At 51.1% G+C, this 21,400-nt stretch overlaps 1 protein-coding gene across 1 annotated transcript; it reads left to right on the forward strand.

The window, feature by feature from the left end:
• Positions 1 to 5,705: 5,705 nt before the first annotated feature.
• Positions 5,706 to 20,930, forward strand: LOC128279069 (uncharacterized). The gene is made up of 10 exons (XM_053017790.1): positions 5,706 to 5,838; positions 16,027 to 16,456; positions 16,538 to 17,017; positions 17,168 to 17,383; positions 18,638 to 18,786; positions 18,864 to 19,059; positions 19,127 to 19,969; positions 20,047 to 20,282; positions 20,346 to 20,526; positions 20,603 to 20,930. Exons 1-10 carry the CDS (start codon positions 5,706 to 5,708, stop codon positions 20,928 to 20,930), a joined length of 3,192 nt encoding a protein of 1,063 aa, XP_052873750.1.
• The last annotated feature ends 470 nt before the right edge of the window (positions 20,931 to 21,400 follow it).

Genomic DNA, 21,400 nt, shown 5'->3' on the forward strand with positions numbered 1-21,400 from the left:
GGCAGGATTTCGATTAAAATTTTAGTTTTTCTGATCTAAGGATTTTTTATATGGTTTTTCCTTCAAATAATACAGAATGTGGCAACAATTAAACTATTGGCTGGATTGGAACGGAGTACCTTGGAACGGAGTACCTTGGAGTTATAACCTTTTATTAGGACAAGCGATCTCACTTGCCCAGTTTTGATTAGTAAGGGAAAAGGTTTGTTAAGGAAGACGATCTTCAGGTCGATTACTATTTCCCAAAAATATCGGGATCCTTGTTGAAAGGTTGTGGTGCAGCACCCAAATGATCCAGGCCTGGTCATTGATTGTCCACTACCTTGCCCTGTTAATTCGAAGTGATTACATTATTTTTTTGTTAATAGAAATGAAGAATTGGGATAGTTTTACGGAAATTGGTTTCGATAACCAGTTACCATGCAACAAAATGGTGTATAGTTGACATGTGATGACTGATTTGTTTCTTTTTGGAACTAATTTTAAAATTGAACCAATATTCTTTATTGGTGTTTCATTATTGACAGAGACATACTTTTTGCTCCATTTGGAATGCTTTGGTGTACAAAATGTTTTGTGTGACCCTCAAGCTAGTCCTCTTTTGAGGTAAGGAGTTCAATTTGTTCGAAGTTTTGCGCCAAGGTTTTACCAGTATCTCCAAAACATCAACTAAAACCCTGCAGATTGATTTGTATGAATTGTTAAATGCCAGTAGTTGTTACCATCCTACGAGCATCAGTGCTTATCATATCTAATACTGGCATAATTGTGTACCATTAAAAATGTGACAACTGTTTTCGAGTTTTTGATAAAATTGTCTGCTTATAACACTGTTGAGAGCGCGAAGAACAGACCTAAGTTCAATCACAGTTGAATGGAGTAACATTTTCAAGCCACGAAGATGCAGAAGAGAAAACGAGTAACACCGAAACCTAAGAAACGCAGAAACATGGAATGTGAGAAACATGTGAGTGTAAAATGATAATAAAGCAAACTATAACACTTTTATGGTTATAATTTGCTGCGAAGCAAAACGATCGTGTAAACAGTACGAATGATGGTCCATAATTCGGATAAATATTACGTGGGAACAAAATGGAAGAATCCCAAACAAAACAAACAAAATGGAAAGAATAGAAAAGAAAACCCATACACTGAGCTGGAAAGGGATGCAAAAATTGGTTGTTAATTTTAGCAAATACGACACGATTCTTTATCAAATAGATCAGATGTTGTTAGGAACGGAACCTGTTCAGTCCAGTGCGAGTTATTTACTCTGAAGCCAAGAACCCCTATAACTGATTTCCTTTCCGATGTTAAAGGAATTCTTCGGGTTCCACACCTAGTTTCATGGAATATCTAGCCTGCTCGTTGCGGGCCACAGAATGGTTGATCGAACCAGACCAGCTTCCGGGTTTCGATACCCAAATTTCGCCCGATGGGTTTATGCTTTATTCAACATACCCTAAGCTGACAGTGAAATAAAAAATCCCATTTCAAATGGATGTCACTATTCGTAGCTACAACCTCAGCCGCGACATGTAGCTCTCGCACCGTCTACACAATTTATGAAGCCGTCAATTTCGGTTGCCGTACCGTGGACAAGACGATCACCCAAATGCCGCGTGGCAGGTCCATCAGGTATTCCTTGGTCTGCGTTTGGAAAGTTTTTTTCTCCGTTGGTGCTTTGGGGCCCCCTTTTGGTTGGCGAATTCATTGCGCCCGCTGGAAAACCCCATGGCACATGCCTACGGACAGAAAAATGCAACCCGCGCACCGGGCGTTGATGAATGAATTTTAGCCTCCGATCTGAATAATGAATCGCTTGTCCGCCTTACACCGGAGCATTCAATTCAAAGTCCGCCAACTGGTTCGGTCGTTCCGTGAATGGAGCGCAATGATGCTGCTGCTGCTGCTGTAAAGCAATCTGGTTTTGTGATGAAACGACTAAAAGCTGCCCATCGGCCAGTGTGCGAGCGATCTTATCCGCGAGCCACGGTTTGTCACCAAATTTCCGGTTGCCCTGTCCGGTGGACAACACCCGGGTGGGTGGCAACGTCGGCCGCACGGGTTGAAGAAAATCGGTCACTGGTCAGAGGCAACAAAAACGAATCTCGGTGCAATAGGTCGACACTGGCAGTGGGGGATGCATTCGGAGCCCGCTCCATTCACAAGCTGCTCCCGTTTTCTCGAAACTGCATCGCGGATGCACCGCGCTTCGTCGGTGGGGGCGTTTCGACTGGGCGCTAGGTAAGTAGGTGACACCGATTTTCCCGGAACAGACAGTGGACAGGTTACCGAACGGTTTAACATTTTTTGCACCCCTTTTTCCCCATCGCCACGTCAGTGTTTGGGTGGCCGTCAGAGCGGGCGTATGTTCTTCTATTGCTTCCGATCCGCCGACTGTCCCGTGGAGCCAATTGAATCGATACTTCGACAGGTCGGAGGGGACCGCCTTTTTGGCGCGCGAATCGAGCGAAAGGCCAACAACGTGGGGGGGTTTGAAACGGTAAACAAACGGGGGCTTCTTTCAGTTTTCTCCGGGTTCCGGTCAACGTAAACATTGCATTTCGTCCGGTTTCGACCGAAGTAAAATCCTTCCGTGTGCTGAACGGTATCGCGTGCGCCAGGACGACGCAAAGGCGCGGAGTTATGCAAAGCTCCGCGTACACTGTGTTGTTGTTCGCCGGTCGTGGCACAGTTTTCCGATGGACGTTTTCGGAGCAATCGAACCGCTGTAACTTACGCGACACGCTGGTTTATTCAATGCACCGATCTGACCGGTCGGGTCGGCCATAAAAAAGGTAAACCGTAACGAACCGAACGGCCTACGCGCTTCGCCGTTAACGCGCCGAATCGAATGCTTTATGCTCGTAGCATAACTTAGGAAGGCACGCTGGGCTAAAGAAGAAAAAAAAGGCAAACGCTACTCTAACCATAATTAAATTGTAGACCGACTCAATTACGGTGCCGTAACGAGGTATTCGATTATGATCGATGGCCGGCCGCTTATTTGTGGGTCTCGCTTTACGTGGGTGTAAATAATAATTTAATGATCGGAATTAAATCATCCCACCACCGGTGGCGGCCACCGGAAGTGAGTTAGTAGGGGGTGGCCGTGATAATTAGCACGGGCAATGAAATTAGTCTACCATTTGGCCATTGAAACCGCCGATTCTTCTTTCTCCACAAAACCGCTTTGCCTGCCTGCTGGTGCGGCCACCATTATGCACAGTACTCGTGTCATCGTGTCAGATATTGGTTACTATTGTGTTTGTTTTTGTGTAGTATAATTTTGATGACACATAAAAAATAGGATAAAATTAACGTAGCACGCCCGTGTAATACGCCGGCCCACGGTAAACGTCAATTTAACCAATTGCCCGGAACGCACGGAGACTAACGGCGGATAAGCGACACCGTGCAACTACGTGCGCAATTATACACAACATCTTAGCTTAGAAGACGAACTAAATAAGCTTCTGAACTGTGCCGTGTGGAAATACTATTCCTACTCGGCGCAGTTTGATGGCGTTGCATCCACTCAGTTTGTTTTCTAGTAGTGTCAGTAGGGAGTCGTGCTCTTGTGCTATGGAAACGCGAATTAAACAACTGCTGGGAAAGGGAATCCTCGAGATATTTATCATCATTTACCTGCTGTTTACAGGTTCATGATCGACATCCTGGAAAAGCCTTAACGGCTTGGACAAAACACATAGCGGCCGTCCAATCACTGCTTTGGACGATAATCATCGCAAACTTGTCGAAGAACTTGATTTAAAATGACCGAAAACAAATTGGAATATCCATGCAACGTGTTGGCTTCATTATTGTTAAATATTCTTGCAACACCATGTTTGCAACTGAAGAGACCTTAAGGGTGATCATTACAGCTCCGACAATGAGCTATCGCGCCCTTGCAAGGCCTTGGTTCAAGAAAAGTGTGTAGAATGTCTCAGTGATGGAGTGAAAAAACCTGCACATTGTATAATGATTAACGGTGACTACGTACTATATATTGGAATGCAAATAATAAACTAAATGAGACGCATTATCAATTGTGGACAAAAAGTCGCGTATTGTTGCATTAAACATCGACACATAGTGGGCACACGTCATAAACTGCCAAACATGATTTTGAACGTTAAGGTTTGTACTTCAAATTTATTTTCTACCCAATCTTGCTATTTGTTTTTGGTCAACTTCTACAGGCATGTGTGCATTACTTATCAGCATGGCCACGTAATTTGAATTTTGGGTTTTTCTTGACTTCGTTTGCCAACTGCCAAATGACGTAAAGCGAACACCGTTTGATCAAAACATCGCACAGTCACTGTGTTTTCAAGAAAATCATCGCCATCGCGTTCGATGTTTTCTTCCCACTGGACTGGTGCGCCATTAAACCCTCTGCGGCCACTGGTTACTCTTTGGACCTCCAGACGACCACAAAATGTCCAGCAATTCGTGTGTGTGTGTGTGCATTTTCATGGTTGTTTGCGTACGGTCTAACGACGTGTTCCGTTGTTGCATGCAGACCGAGCGGTCATTGTTTGCTCGCCCAACAACACGACCCTAGCAACCCCGGGACACACACACACACAAGCGTTGTGGGCAACAATGGCAACGCTTCCTCCCTTCCGGCGGCGGGGTGGTTGTTTGGCGCGTAAAAAGTCCATTAAACCCGTGGCTGCTCGGGGGCTTCCTCGGCCCGGCGCGCGCGCGCGCCCCCTAGCGGACCCCGGTTTCCATGACAACAATTGAATTAAACAACACTTGAACAGAACGCTGGCCTGAATGATGCCCCTGGCCCCACACAGGTGAAAATATTCGATGAATAAAAAACCCACACATAGCCCCGGGCGGCCATACACTAATCCAGTGCAGCCTGGGGAGCCGGTGAAATTAGGGGGTCTCGCCAAAAACGCAGTCACTGTGGAGGCGTTCGTCGGAACGGTTGCGACCCCCGGAACAGGTTGGCTGGGTCCCGGATTCTCGGTTCGGTCGGTAGTGTTTTCGGCCGGAAGTGCTTGACCACAGAGTTCTGGATCAGTGGGCCCGATGACTGACACGTGCCGTCGAGCGGTTTCGTGACAGGTCCGAGTCCGGAGTTAGTGTTTTGAAGAATCGAACATGAAGTGCGTTTATTCGCGTGTAGATAAACACCACCCCGGAGCACTAGAAACACCCCGGGAGTGAGTCACGCCTGTGAGTGTTTGACGTTTGGCGTGTCCGATGAAAAGTGATTGGTGATCAAAGTGACAGTTACAGGCGCCGAAGACAGGGTGACCTTCGACAAGTAGATCCAGTCCAGACTAGAAGAGGTGGTGGCGCATCGTTTAACGCCTCGATGAAATGAACTGGCCAATCCGCTGAGGAGCCGGCGCCAGAGTCAATTGGCAAACAGAGCGAGCCGTGCCGGACGGAGCAAAACACGGCGCAGAGTTTGTTGACAGACTGTTTACCGCGCCGGAGCGTCTACACGTGTCTACGGAGACGTTTGGTCCGTTTGGACACGACCGTACGGACGATCGGGCGGCAGCATATCACGGGGATCACGGTTTGCTGATGATATTAGAGTTGCCCGGTGAGTGACGGCGCCGTGCCGTGTGTTGTGCGGACTTCAGGCGGACTCTGGAAGGACCCCGGAAGCACGGTGGCCCGAATAGAACGCGGGCACCGATGGATGAGGAAGGCAAACAGAAATAATGAAGTGCAATTTTCGATACCCGAGCCCGGTGCTGCTGTTGGCGCTGTGTTGCGCCGGATGCACCGTGCAAGGATACAGCAGCAGCAGCAGCAGCAGCATCAGCAGCGATCCGCATCTGTTCGAGAATCGAGGTAACTTTGGAAGCATCCGTTTTTTTCCCCACCGTACTCCGGATTCGGCTGCTCCGGCTCCGCGATGTTAATGGCGCGTCCACGGGACGGGTGCGATGCAATTTTACGGTCACTTCTTCCGGAGATGGTAATTTTGTTTCTGGGATGGCGATCCGATGGCGGCCAGGACGACCCGCCGGTATCATCGAACTTCCGGCGGACCGTTACACTCGCGCTCGCCCGCAAAGGAATCGGAGGTCTTCCGCTGTTGTTGTTTTTCCCTCCTAACGGCACCTGATTGATTGACAAAAATAATTGCAATGCTTCAGCGGGCGTCCTGGCCGAGGTCCTTTGCTCGTGGTGCAAGATGCACCACGGCACCGGATGCGACTAACGACTTTTGCGACGGTTGCTGCAGCGCGTGTTGCCCCAGAGGCAAGCGGGTTGCGCATGACGATGCACCGAAGATGCACTGTGTCCCGAGAAGATAAAGTGCAGCAGAAGAATAGGAACAACAACCGGGGATGCTGCTGCTCCGTGTCCGGCAAAGGGCAAAACAACTTAATTACGCTTGCAAAACAACAACCTAATTGAATTAAGCGTTGCCCAAGTTGGGTGCTCCTCCGGGAGGACGAACATCGCGTCATCATGACCCGCCGCCGCCGCCGGGTGTCGCCGGCTTGCAGCTGCGACGCATCGTTAGCGTCGCGCCGGCATCGAGGACACCGAAGGCACACGGGGGTATTCTTTTTCTGACCCAAAGTTAGTATGATTTTTTCGGACTCCCGAACTGGCCAGGGACCAGGGAAAGAAAGTGGGAAAGTTTTGGCCCGGAACCGAAAGAAATGGAACTGGAACCGGCTGGACATTTGGCCACCGTGGGGACTTAACTTTTGACTCCGGCCCCCGGGGGAGGGATTTGCGTGAATAAATTATGCTCGGGGCCGGGCCTTACCATAAATTATGTTTAGTTTACAATGTACAACCCCCTTGCACCGAATGCTTCGTTTTCCCCGGGCGTTCTCTTCCCGATCTGCCCGTTAATCAATTAGCGCGAAACAAAAATCCAATCGGCTTATTGAGTCGGCCGGGTCCCGGAATCGATGCTCATTTTATGCTCGTACGCACCCACCCGCCCGATGAGCTTGGGCTTTGGCTTTGTGTTGGGGCGCATTTTCATTAAACGATCGGACATTGAAAAGCTGCCATGCGTTAAGGATCAACCGGGGGCCGGGGTCCGATGTGCGCTGTTCCGTGCGTGCGTCAACGTTTTGGGGCCGGATTTTTAGCGGCCCCTGTGGCCGGCTCTGCTTTGCCCGTAAGCCGTGGAAATCCTTTTCAAATGGCCTCGCAACGACATTCAACGCTCGCTCGCTCGCGTCCGTAACTCATCCATTTGGCCGGGGCCAAAACTTTACCATTACGGGCTCCGTTACTCCGTGCTCCGGCTCGCCTTCGGTTCGATAGCTGTATTGTTTATCTGACGCACCGTTCTGGCGGGTTTTATTTCGCCCCGGAAATCTCCAAATCGGCAATAAGCGGCGCCCAATCGAATGGCCTCCGTCGGCCCGGCCTCTCGGAGACTTCGAGACCGGCGACGTCAAAGAATCGGCGAGCGCTCCCGCGGGAACCATTATCTTGTGCGCATAAAAATGAGTTTTTGTGCACAAACGGCGACCATAAATAAATGGGGACATAAATGGTCGGGAACCCGGTCGTCCTCCCCGCCCGGGGGTCCAAGAAATATGCTTCCGCTACGGGGCTCCTCCTGTTGCGCCCGGTTGGGGAAGTTTTGCAAATGGCGCCCCCGTCCCGGGGAAGGTTGTTAATGGATTGTGTGTTAGGCACTTCGACTCCGACGTGCGCCGTGACAAAACATTCGCCAACAAACGGACGAGCGGACCGTGGAAACCGAGCCCGGTCCCGGGCTGTTGCGTAGATCAAAAGTTTGCTCGCCAGTTCGGGTTCTGTTCAGCTGAAATAATAACGGCCTCCGGGCATTAATGAGGGCCGCCGGGGCGCCCTCGGTACCGCCGGGTATGGTGATGTATTGAATGTATGCAAATATGCTGGAATCGTCCCGTTTGAGTTCGACGAACCCTGCCGCCGCCTAATCCGGCTCTCGGAGATGTCGTCGCTGGTCGTCGCTCGACCCGACCGACCGACCGAGCACCGCCGGAAGCCGGATTGCGGGATTGTTTGCATCGGGTCAGCGGCAGCGGAGTCGGCGACTCGCTCCCGGGTTGGCCAGGCGCGACGGATTGCGTTTTGCGACATTTGCGGTGATCTATTGGCAGCGAGATGTGGCTGTGTTTGCGCAACCCGGACCCGGATGGTTATGGTTATCGCCATGCTTAATTGCCAATGATTGAAAATTAATCGGCTATTCGTTGATGGCAGTCGGCCGTACGACTTTAGGTTCCTTCGTTATCGCTAGCGGGAAGAAAAATGGCCGCCCGTTAGCATAAAACATGTTGGGACACTTCGGCCATAATTCGGCTTCTGAGCCCGCGTAAAGTACTAATTCAGCGCCATTTTTCCTGCGAAGAAACGAATAAATAAAACCGAAAATGATTTTCGAGTGTCCGAAAGTTTCGAGCTGTCGCAGCAGGCCTTTTAAGTCTCGTTGTCATCCGAAGCGTGTAATCTTTTTCATCTTTTCAACCCACCGGTGGTCCGGTCCGGTGGAAAAGTGTAACACCCCAAAGCGGCCAACAATGACGATCTGATGGCACGCCGAAAAGCACCGGACGGCGGCTCGACATTCATCGGAGCGGCTCGTTTCGTCGTTGGACTCTGTAGGGCGCGCGTAGAAATAAATTAACGGTCCATGCAGTTTTCCACCCAAAATATGCTGCCCGCGGCCTTCACGCTCCGCGACACTCCGTGGCTGCGGACGGATGTGGGTGTGTGCGAGTGTGGTCAGTAAGTGAGGTGGCTGTGCATTATTATGATACCTCGTGTGATGGCCTCGTGACTCTGTTACGCGGCGAGCGATCAATCCGAGGCTTTTCCGAGCGCCGTCCCGTCACGGGCTTGAGGCTGTCGACTCTCGGAGCGGACTGTGATACGTTTTTGTGCGCCATATTTTTTTTTTATGAAATAATTTGCGCTTGTTGTTGTGTGGTGTGTGAAGGGCAAATTGGTCATCCGCGGCGAACCATGGGTGGACCCGCCGTGGACACTGGGGAAATTTGAGGATGACGGCTTTTTTTTCCCGCGCAAACCGACAGCATTGTGTTGGTTAAATTGCTAACAATTAGCCCCACAATTGCAGCTGTCCGCCACTGCTGTTGGTGTGGCGTGAAATTATGTACGGTCCGCAGGTTTGATGTGTTTGTTTTTGAGACATAGAAGACTGCTTAAGTTAATGCAAGCGGAGCTTTGCCTTCACAGCTTTGTTTCCCATTATTGCTGAGAGGCGTTGGCCAAGAATGGCCATGTTGAGGTTTAATTAATATAACTATTTTACGTTGTCGGCATTAGGTGGCTAGCATTTTCCGAGCATTACTACTTCCAAACTGACCATCGAAGACGAAGCGTGGCCTCTTACTGTTTAATGTGTCTCTCTGCGCTCGGTCAACCCAGACCTAGTTCAGCTAATCCATTTGGCATCCACGACTAACAACTTGACGTAATTTATACAGACTTCAATACCGCTTTTAACCGGGTACCGCATGTGATCTTGTTGGAAAAAAAACTCTTGAACATTGGCATTTGTCCGACTTATATAAGAAAATTATTATAGTTGTTTGAAAATTGATGATACTGTGTCTGATGTCATTTTCAATGTGACTGGTGTGCCTCAGAACAGTAATCTCGGTCCCTTATTATTTATTACTTTCGTTATTGCGATGTCCAATGCATTTTTCATACAAGATTAATGGCTCAATTATCCCTAGGTGTTGTGTTTGATTTTGAGCATGCTTTTAGGGATCATTATGACAAATTACTCAGCCAAGCACTCAAAATGTTAGGTTTCGTTTCTAGTGTGTCAATGAAGTTCCCCGATGTAATGTGCCAGAGAACTCTTTAACGTGGTCTGGTTCGTTCAATTCTCGAAGATGCTAGCGTGGTATGACTCCCCAGTCTGAATGTTGGAAAGATGCGATCTAGAAGCTGTTCAGAGAAGACTCACGAGAGCGGCTATCATGACGCTTCCTTATTCATGAAATTGACGCTTCCTTCTTGTAAGGCAATGTTATCTGGTACACACCGGAACGGGTTTATACGTAGCCTATTTCCTACTTATGAAACAAGCTTTGCATGTGCTGAACTACAAAATGTTCATCAATCAGTGCAAAAGTGTTATTTGTTTCTTTTCCGTTTGACGCGCCCTTTTTTGTTGTTTCATCACGACCGTTTGCTGTTATTATGCCTAATTTTCTATCTTGTTCGAAGCTTCTGTAACTGGTTTCAAGTTTCTCCTCTGTTCAGTATTAAGTAGCAACTGGGTCCTGTGGCCCGTTGACTATATGTGTGAATAAATAAATTAAACTGTGTGGACCATATTCATGACTCATTCCAAATTCCTTTGCCGATGGCCGAGCGCCAAGTAAACCCGGCCACACGCAGTCGCACATAAACAGCTTAAAGTGAATCGAGTGAACCGTACTGAACTGGCCATCTCGGAACACGGCACCGGATGCGTTTCCGTAGGCGCAAATGTGCCGTGCGGCCTGTCGTGGCGAACCAACGGCCCGTCGGTAGATGCAAACTAAATCCTCGAAAAGCCCAGCGGACCCGACCGTTGGGACGTCAATCAGTTTGGTCGCGAACGGAGTAGCCGGGATGTGGTCCCGGTGGCATCCGTTCGCTACCTCGGGCGGTGCCCGACCGTCGTTGCCCGGTACCGTGCGCTGCCAATTATTATGAGTCATTATAAAACGATCGAGATAAGTGGACAAAATGTATCCCGCCGACCGACCGACCGAACGACCCCGGGCCGGGGACGTCAACGCAGAGATCAACGTAGCGATTTTAGCGGCCCTCCGGTCACTTCCGGTCGGGCGGGCCGATTGATAAATTCCGTTCGCTCGGACCACTCACCGCGGAGTGTTGATCTCATTTTGATACCCTGACAACGGAAATTAATCCGTTTGCGCCGTGAACCTCCTGTGTGTCTATTTGGCGGGAATCTTCGTAGGCAGCGACACCGGTTGGTGTCACCGGCGCCAACAAAAAGCTCGTCTCACCAGGTGACGAGTGATGACGATTTAATACCGGCGTACGGTGTGGCCGTCGGGCAGTCTAGGGCAGACAGGACTCGCGTACATGCCGTGTGATGGATTTTATTGCCCGGCCCTTAAATCACACCTTTCCGATCGACGGACGGACGGACGGACGGCAGGTGCGATCAACGTGGTTTGGCCCCGAGCCAAACTGGCCCGCACCGGTCCCGGAGGTGCCCTTTCGGGTGCCCCATCGGGTGGACCATCGGGCAAAAAATGAAGTCATCCAGTTCCGAGCCATTGGGGGAACTGCGGACTTTCCGTCGATAAGTTTCGGTGGCTTTTCGCGCGTACGGCATTAGAGTTTTCCACTCGTTTTAAATGTGACCCGACACTGTCCGATTCGGTCAGCTTTACGCGAACGCCGTGAGTGGGGCCATTTCCTAGCCTGGCTTAGTGAATCCGAGCGTTTAAAAGCTGCCACTTTTGAGCGTTTCGCCGGGCTGCGAAATTCAATCCATTGACCATCTCCCGGTCGCCCGGAAGATATGTATTTTATTACACACACACACACACACACACACACACACACCAGGCACACGGCTCACGGTGATGGGTGGGCCGGAACGCGAATGGAGGCGGCCGAAATGGACCATTTTGTCGGCTTTTCGTTTTCCGCCCCATTCTCACCGGGTGGATCGGTGGGTGGATGGGTGGGTGAGAAGTCCATCATCATTTACGCAGCATCAGCAGCATGGCCGCCGGTGCCGGGAAATCCATCAGCAATCGGATGTGTGTGTGTGTGCGAGGGAGCTGTTGGATGATAAATTTTAAGTGTGCTCCCGAACGACGAACCGATTGCCGTCAACTGGACGGGCGGCTGCGCTCTGGTCAACGGGCATGGGGGTCGGAGGACGGGGCCCCCGGATCCGGGGTCTCCGCCACCAGAAGAAGATTGATTCCTGAAGGGAATTATTAATTTAGCGGAAATAAACTAAGCGTTCCTGTCCTGTGCTGTCTGTGTCCTGGCGTGGCGCGCTGGGGTCGTTTTATGGCCCGGCCGTTGGCCATTTTTTTTGTTGTCGGTTTCGGTTTGAGCTGCGAAGGATTCACGGGACCCCAAACATAAATATACTCGCGAGCGAGCGAACGAACGACGGTATTTTGTACGCTCGATTGGCCCGGCGCAGTTCCTGGGATCGGCCGGCCCTAATCGGATATTGAATCGGTGGCCAAAAACATTAAGCGGCCAACGGCATTTGCCCGGCCCCGTTGCCAGGAGACAGAGACGACGACGACGCCGGGATTGATGGGGCTTTTTGTACTTTTGGACTCCTTCTTCTGCCCCTTTGTTGCCGGCCGGTTCAAAAACTGGTTCCTTTCAAAGTTTCCGGCTTTCGGCGGGGGGGACGGGGCCACAAAGTTTCTGGCCGGGTGATTGATGCGGCCCCGGAAGGGACGCTAATATTCGGTGCGACTGAGTGATTCGATTTGCTTCCGGGAGTGGCACATCATTTTTGCGGCAATCCGAACTGCGGGGATTGAGTGACTTTTGGGCCTCCCTCAAATGGGTTGTTAGTGTTCCGGGTCCTCGAATGGGGAGCATTATAATCACAACACACTCCGGTCACAAAAGTGACCGGAATCACGCATTTCAAACTAGTATCGTCCTGTTTCTCTTAGGCACTCCGTTTGGCAGCTTTCTGGCATGTGATAGTGGCGAGTTGAAACAGTGTTTGTCCATTCGTTTGTTTAATGTTGCGATTTTGTTGGATCACTTTGAACACATTTTCTTTTTCGTGTTGTGTTTAAGGGCGCGTTAATTACATTTTGTGTTTCCGATTTCCCAATTTTCCAAGCCAAAAATTGCCAGTTCGGTGAAAACTGAAATTTAATCCCGCCTGTGGTCTATAAATAATAGGACTAATCGTTTGCCCAAGATTGTTACTTCAGCAGGGACGTATACTTTGTAGGCGCATATGAATTTATTGCTAAATTAGATTTTTTGTTCTTTTCAGTAATTCCTTTTTGGTTCTTGGTTAGGATGAGTTAAAAAGAAAATACTTCCGTTGACTTGCTACACTCAACGAATCCATCTTTCTTATGAATTCTAAACCAAAACAAGCAATGTTACTTGCGAGGAACTATGAACATAATGTTGTTAGTACTTCTACCTACAATAAAAAAAATCAATTTTTGTTAGAGATGAGAGATTAGATGAGTTAGAAAGTGAAATTGAAATTTGCACATTCCAACGACCTCTGCCTTCGATTTATGGCCCCTCCGTGCCCACGTTAAGGATAGTTTTGAAACATTAAAATTATAGAAAAAATTTACAAAAAGTGTTTTCAATTTTATGGACGAAGCAAAATGATTAAAACACCAAAACTTATTCCCACACACTTTAGCTTGATTGCTCATTGATCCACGGAACAGAACATATTGCACTCGGTTTGCATTACAATGATTTAATTCGCCGAAGCTTGTCTCTAATCGGAAACTCAACATACTGTGCAGTGATAATCATGCCCTAGTTCCGCCCATAATACAATGTTTTTTTTCCCGTTTTCTGATCGACGTCAAACGGCCCAGCATAACACGCTTAAATCCTTATCCTTAGCCCGCCCCGTAGGGAGATAGCGGGCCGTCGATTAGTTCCGAGAGGCGGTATCGATTTTTGGCCCGCGTGTTGCGCGTGCTTCAATGCTCGTTAACCAACCCCTCCCCCGGGTCCCGGTGGTGGTCCGTGGGAGTTCAGAGTTCGATTAATGGAAACCGTCAAACGGCCGGACCGGGCTTCCCGATGGACGGATCGCAACAATCCGTGTAACAACGCAACATGGTCCCGGGACATCGCTCAAATGGGCCCCCGATTCGGCAGCATCGGGGGCGTCGGGCATCCTGTAATGTTTGTTGAATCGATAACACCGTGTAAATGCGGAAGTAAATTGATACTAGCAAACGGGAGCGTGCGAAAGAGAGAGACAGAGAGAGTGTGTGTGGGTGCGTTGTGCTTCACCGATAAAGATCCTTCGGACGTGCCGGCCTTAGACAAGTGCCCAAAACTCCGAACGAGGTAATTTCTCATAACTGCTGTGCCCCCCATTCGTCGTTCACCGGATGGGCAACTTTCCTCCACGCTCAGTTCCCGGGCGCACTTCCGGAACTTTCGCAACTACGCGGGGTGAAAGTTGTGGCGACGCAGCTGATGCCGTGCGGTTCCTTGCGGGCCGATTCGGGTGCCGTCAGCAATAACGCCGTGGCTCCGGTGCGCGAAGGGAAAACTTTGGTTTGCGTCAAGAGACCGCGCCACGCAGCCGGGTTCCGGTGTTGTTTGGGGCTGGCCGTTCCCGCTCCCGTTGTGCCGCGCGGCTAGCAGGAAATATGTTTGCTCAGCGATGTTGGCTTCCTCCGCTGATGTGGCTCCGAAAGCGACATTGGATCGGTTATTGAAAAGTACCGCAAACGGACGGAACGGAGATCCGCGAAACGGCGTCACTTTTCCGCGAGTTGACACACCGGGCAAGGGAGATCTGAATGCCGACCGACGCCCGACGGGCGCGTTCGCATAAATCTTCCGCGTGTCGCGCACCACGCTCGGGCTCGAAAATCTCGAGTGACAAGTTGTTCATCTTCGTGCATTAATATTATTTTGATTCGGTTACCCGGAGACCCACGGACGGGCGATAAATCATCCGCCCAATCGAAGGCTCGCCGAAATCGGCGTTTGCCGTTTGCGGGTCCTTTCGGGTTATTTTTGTGGCCAACGGCACGGCGCCCTGGGGCCGGTTGGCGGTAGATGGCAGTTTTATGACTTTGTTTACCATTGTTTCCGGGGCAATGTTTCCGGTAACTACTGAAGCTACCGAATTGGACCGAACCAGGCCAGGACGCCCCGGGAATGTAACGCGGTTTACGCGTACGTTAGAATATCGTTCCGCACTAAGCCGTTCGGGCGAATTGAACGACAATTTGCCATGTTGAACGTACGACAATGAAGCATATTGTAACCGATATTTTTTTCTATTGTTGTAAGTTTATTTTCTTATTTTTGCTTTCGTCTTAATTGCCCAAACTCGTTCTACGTCAAGTCGTTCAGCGCTCATTCAGCAACATGAATATGACCCACCAAGCGCCTCTTTCAGTAATTCTGATAAATTTAGCTTAAACAAGCATAAAACAGAATTATAAGAGTTGCATTTTGAATCCAGCGAACGTGAGGAATAATTTACACATTTACTTCATTTGTTATTAAAATATTTAATTACCGACGGTGATCTGTCTGTCACTGTCTAGGCATTAAGGCATTAACATAAGTCAATATTTTGTCATGGAAACGCATTCACAGTAACCAGTCATTTTAAATTATTTTTAACCCATTAATAACTTATTTCATTGCGTCAGAAACTGCTGGCGAGGTGTCTGTCCGGGTTCAAATGGCCGTACATAACATAAAGTGCCCTTTCTCAAGGTACTCTAAGATGCAAATCTGTTGATTATTCGAACATTATTCGAACATACTTTATACGCTCGATGAACGCCATTGAGGAAGTGTTTGAGAATGTTTGAGAGGAATTGTGTGTGATTTCATTTAATGTCTCCTTTTTATGGGGTTGGCATTAATTTACTGTGACTAAGTTTTGCTCTACCCATCGGTTTGGGGCATGAGCCGCGTCGTCACAAGAATTAATTCCAATTTATTTTCTGAAAAGATTCCCTAGATGAACGTCCTTCCTATGAAATACTGTACTTTTGTGGCCACTTTCCTTTGACCCAATACCCGATTTATGTTTTATTTAAAATCTTTAATCTAATAAGTGACGAAAGCCTGTTAGAAAATAATAATCATTGAAACAAACTCTGCCGAACCGAAGACGTACAAGGCCTCGGTTCCGATCGTAACCACGTGTGATTGAAGATAAAGCGACGCTCATACCCCCGGGTTTCTCATGGGATGGACTTCCGTTTTGGCACAGTCCATTAATCCAGCCCGCTAACGATGTGCTACATTAACTAATAATTATCGATTTGCCCACAGACGGATACATCATCGGCAACTACCTGCAGGCCACGGACCAGGACATCCGGGACTTCTTCTGGACCGGGTCGGGCGACGGGATGCCGAGCTCGGTGCAGAACCCGTTCGAGCGGTTCCCGCTGAGCGAAGACGCCATCATCAAGACGGCCACGGTTGTGGCCACCGTCTACATCGACCGCAGCGGAGCGCCGGATGGTTACGATGATCTGTGCATCTTCGATTGCCCACCGGGTGGTGGGACCGGGACCGGGGGCCGGCCGGGACCGGGCGTGGATGATTTGGACGTCCCGTTCGGCGACCGTATCGACAACGTGACGCCCACGGACCGCCGGTTCTGGTTGATGACCGTCATCGGCGGTCTGTACGGTCGCCCGGACTATCCGATGCTCGAGAGCCGGTTGGCCAAACTGTACCGGGTTGCGTTCGCCAGGTAAGCCCACCACCGTGCACCTGATGCCCCACGTTCCCTCACTCACTCACTCGCGCTAATGGGGTCCCGTTGTGGTTCCAGACAACAGGCATTACACCTCGGCATCAACAGCAGCGCCAGCAACAGTCAGCAGCATCGCAACAACACCCTCGAGTCGATGGAAGAAGACGACCAGCATGGGCCATCGAGGCGCACTCGGCGTGGGCTCAGCCCGGACGTTAAGCCGAACTCGACCCTGGGCTTACCGGCACTCCGCACAATGGACCGCAAGACGGCGACGTTGCGGCACGGTGGGACAAAAAGTGCATCGACCACCACCACCAGTCGGGAGCACTCCTTTCCGGCCTCCGCCCGGGACGTGTTGACGAATGGGAATGTCGTTGCGTACGAGCAACGGCAGCGGCTTCTTAGGAAACGTGGAGGTCCTCGTCACAAACGCCACTCGCCGGGCGTGGGAGATTCCGGTGAACGGATCGGAAGTCAAGTGCTACCCGTACCGCCGATCGTGGAAGTAATTGGCGCCGACGGTCCGGAGGGTAGTGGCGGTGAGGAGCAGTCACGGTACGTGAGACATGCCACCGTCGGTTATCGAGTCGGGCCGATTGTGGGAAATTCATAAAACACCAGCCCCAAGAAGCCCCCTTTTCGGGAACTCGTTCGGCAGGAGTAGGACTTTGACGGCCTCTCTCTCACTATGGTGTGTCGTTTCAGGCCACAGAGGAGCGGCGGCGGCCCCAGTTTGGTGGCGTCCGGGTCTGACAAGGGCGCGTACTCGACGGACGGTCGGCGGAAAGTGCGAATCCTGATACACAACACCACCCACCTGCGCGAGGACGATCGATTGTCGCTGACGGAGCACGGGCCGGCCGGCCGGGAAAACAATCGCTCCGGCCCGGCCGGAAGTGGCTTTGCGGTGGGCTCATCGAAGTAAGTGCGTACTTCTGCGGGGTATCGGGCGAGAGTTGGACCCGAGAGTTGGCGGCCCGAACAATGTGCTTTGATCTGCTCTGGAGAGCTTTGTTTGTGGCACCGAGTTCCGTGTACCGTTCAGCGGGGTTGTCCAACGGGAGTTCCAGCGCGGAGTGCACCGCCTCCGAGGTGGAGTGTTTTTGTGACACCTGCACCGCGCGCGAAAGGGTCTGTTTTGGATCAGAAATCGGAATGTTTGAAGTGATGCGCTCCCTCTATCTTCGGCGTGGAAAACATTCCGGCAACAGGGTGGCTGGCTGGCGTGGCTTTGGTCCATAATGATGCTGGCGGTCGCTCTCAACGAATCGGTCAAATGCAGTGAAGATTTTGTAAAGAATGTTGGAACTGCCAGAAAGTTGTCGTCAGAAACTCCATTTGGCAAGTGGATTCATAACAAATGGTGGACGAGGATTTACGACACGAACTAGGAGCTATTAACCCCAATCCGGACGAACCAAACGTGCAACCAATAACGCGGAAACCTATATTTCGTAGTACTCGAAGGTCTGAGCTAAATCGTCAACATATGGATCATTGTTTTGTTTATAAATAGTCTCAACCTCGGTTCCATCCAGGTTACTTGGAATTCCTGTCTTTCTAATAGACGCAATAATGACTGCTTCTATGACACTATGCCAAGCGAGATTCACAGACTTGAAATTAAAAAACTTAAACTATTTACGATGAAGTATTATTTTTAAATTTATCATGGTATGTAAGAGCCATAGACAAATGTCTTCTTCAAGTAAACAAAAGTTTTCTGCCAAGCTAATCTTGGTGTTTGAATTCCGACGATGGGGCCCCCAGATCCAAATGAGCTTTTCAAATTTTGTACAGTTTGCATTTTGTACAGTACAGGAGATTCATCACTTTGGAAATAAGTTTTAGATATTTACCAATTCTTTGCAAAGGTAGAACGTTCCATTTCGTAAATGTCAAAGTTTTTACTAAAGGTATACAATTTCCTGAATGGAGATTTACGTGTTTAAAGTCAAGTAATTGGTAGTTCGGTAGACATTCTCAGAAAGCGAACTTCTTTTTTCCACGGCTCATTACAAAACTTACTCGCAGCGAGAAAACCTTTCGTTTCATGTGATGTAAAAATTCTCCGAGCAATCGAAAGCGAATAGTAAGGAATTGTATAAGGGTTGAAACTACATTACCTTCCTACATTACTACAGTATGGCGTTGCATTCCTTTTCTCCCGTGCAGTCAGTTGATCAATCAGACGGAAATCATCTACTCGGTGTTCGTTGGCGGACTGCCAGTGCTGGCGACGACGGCCGCCGAGGACATGAAGCTGATGTCGCAGGACGAGATGGAGCACGTGCTCGAGTCGACGGTTTACCTAAAGGCTGACCGTACGTAGGCTCGAAACCGGCCGGGGGATGGAAGATAATATTCAGCTCTCCGTTTTTCTTTCGGCCGCCCTCCTCAGCCTACTTGAAGGAGCCCCAGGCGACGCCACTGATACCGTCGACACAGAACGGGAGCGGCAATGTGATAGCACTGATCGGCCAGAACCCGAGCCTGTTTGTGGTTTCCTGCGTGGCGGCCGTGTTGCTGTTGGTGCTGTGCATCGGGCTGTTCCTGTTGGCTCGCGGCAAGCGGAAGCATATCGTCGCCATGAAGAAGTGAGTATCTCCTGAGCCCCTGCGTGACATATTCGAGCTAATCTCGAGCTAATCACGTTTGGCGCAGACTCGAATCGACACAGGCGCTAGTGATGCCGGGAACGATTGCAGAAGAGCTGAGCGCCCTGAAGACCGGCGAAAGTGGCAGTAGCCGGCAGCCGTCGCCCTATCCACGCGATCCGTCCGGAGCCGTTGGCGGCAGGATGGCACAGAAAGCGTCGCCCACGATCCACTTCCCACTGCCACCGATGACCCGGCCGACGTCATCCTCTTCGAGCTACTCCTCCGATTGCTCCGTCTACTACCCGAAGCGGAAGCAGAAACATCAGCACCACCATCACCATCATCACCATCAGCAGCAGCAGCACCACGAGCTGCTGGACGAGAAGGCGGTCAATTTGACGAGCAAGATGCAGAAGCAGTTCCATCTCCAGTCGCTGCTGTCACCGGGAGTGCAGGAGAACGTGTACGCCACGGTCCAGAAGCCTCCGCCCGGCAAGAAGGATCACAAGCGGCGCCGGAAGTATTTGGGCGAGAATCGAGTCGGTTCGCTCGAGGCGGGTGCTGGCGGGTTGGCACCACCGCCACCTCAGCGTAGTCCACTGACGACGACGACCGCCACCACGAGCAGCGCTAGTCCGAGTGATCGATCGTTCGACGATCGGCAACCGCGGCTCGTTCCCGGGGCGTACGAACCGAGCGAAACCTTCAACACGGACCTGATCCTGAAGCACTACCTAAAGCGGAAACCGTTCGGCTACGGAGAACCCGGCCTACCGGTGGAGGCCCTCAGCCGGGATCAGATCCGGGTGCTGGCGGAACAGTACGGCGGTGTGGCCGCTGGTATGTCGCTGGACTCCGGCAGTATCGGGTCGTACCTCAGCATGGCGTCGGTGAAGAGTTTCCCCAGGTATGACGGGTGGATCTCGACCCTTTTTCCAAGTCCGAGTTCCGCAAACCGTACCGTGCGCTTGGTTTCTTTGATAGGTGCTTCGTGCCGGAACCGTTAAGTCGCGTCTTGGAGCCGGTCACGATGACCCACCTCGACCAGTCGGATGCCGCCTACCCGGACGGGATGAAGTCGTCGGGTGCGGACACGGCCGCCACTAGTCAGTACAACACGGACACGGACGCCCCGGGACTGGCACGGTCCCAGAGTGATGGGGCCGACCCGGGCGTCGTGGGTCCTATCGTTTGGCAGATGCACAAGAAAGAAATGGAAGGTAAGGAGACGGAGAGATGGAGCGATTCCACGCCACGGTGACGTCCGATTCCGCCCCTTCCAGAAATGACCAGCCCACTGCGGGATCCGGTAGTGACGAGGAATCGGTTCGAGGGTCTGCTCGAGGGTGCCATCCAGCTGTACGGTGACGGGCCCGAACGGGACGAGGAACAGAAGACCTCCATCCCCCTGCCGGGGGTCATCCGGCCGGTGGAATCGCGCGGAAAGTCGGCAGTCGTTGTAAGGTACACCCGGTACCGGGCTTGTGTTCCCCCGTTCCTCTGACGTTCTTGTTCTTTTCTTCCATCCCCATCCATCCAGAGAAACGTCCCGGGCGTCGTCGGCCACGATCCGCCCGGTAACGGCGGCCCCCGGACGTAAGGGGACGGTCCCGGCCCGGGAGCCACAGTTGCCACGGTCTCCGAACGCTCCGCTTGGTGGTCGCGCGTGGGCCAGCGGGACCCACTCGCCCATGGTGCGGCCAATGAGTGCCGGGCCGTTCCATTCGCCACAGAGTGGACCCCCGCTGGGGCTGGAGATTGCCCGCGTGACCGCACCGCAGACGGTGCTCCAGTCGACCGAGCTGTCCACGGCACCGTTGCTCGACAACATCATGCACGAGCTGCGCCGGTACCGCGCGGAACAGTGAGCCGGGTCAGTTCCGCCAATAAGACGAGGCCAGCCAGGGAGACAACTTTTTTGTGCAAACTTTTCTAGACGTATTTGTATTTAGCTGTATACTACCACAACGCGGGTCCCCCAGGCTGCCCGGAGGACCGGACAGGGTGTTCAAACTATTGTTTATATTCTCGAACGGTGTCGTTTTTGACCGGACGGTCGCGCGTTTCAAACTATAATCTGCCTCTCACGCCTGCCGCCGGTACACGCCACGCCGCTTCGGGCCACGTGCCCACTGGCGTTGCGCAAGGATATGGGAATCTTTCGATCGTTTTCGAAGAACGATTCCCGGTTGTGTCTGGGCTGTGCGTGGTGGCGTAGGCATGCGCTAGAGTTTAAGGTAAATATACAAATACGTGACCGGAGCCCCAAGCATTCGGCTCTCGTCGGTGTCCCGGTGATGTTGGTGTTGTTGTTTTCTGGGGCGAAAGAAAAATTGTG

Source organism: Anopheles cruzii, chromosome 2 (assembly GCF_943734635.1).
Source record: "Anopheles cruzii chromosome 2, idAnoCruzAS_RS32_06, whole genome shotgun sequence".
NCBI lineage: Eukaryota > Metazoa > Arthropoda > Insecta > Diptera > Culicidae > Anopheles > Anopheles cruzii.

What these genes read in the sequence shown, in the direction of transcription:
- LOC128279069 (XM_053017790.1), top strand. Translation starts at nt 5,706, where the DNA reads ATGAAGTGCAATTTTCGATACCCGAGCCCGGTGCTGCTGTTGGCGCTG. An exon ending in TTTGCGGTGGGCTCATCGAA is followed by an intron (nt 17,384 to 18,637) that starts GTAAGTGCGTAC and finishes TCTCCCGTGCAG; the next exon opens with TCAGTTGATCAATCAGACGG. An exon ending in GGTTTACCTAAAGGCTGACC is followed by an intron (nt 18,787 to 18,863) that starts GTACGTAGGCTC and finishes CGCCCTCCTCAG; the next exon opens with CCTACTTGAAGGAGCCCCAG.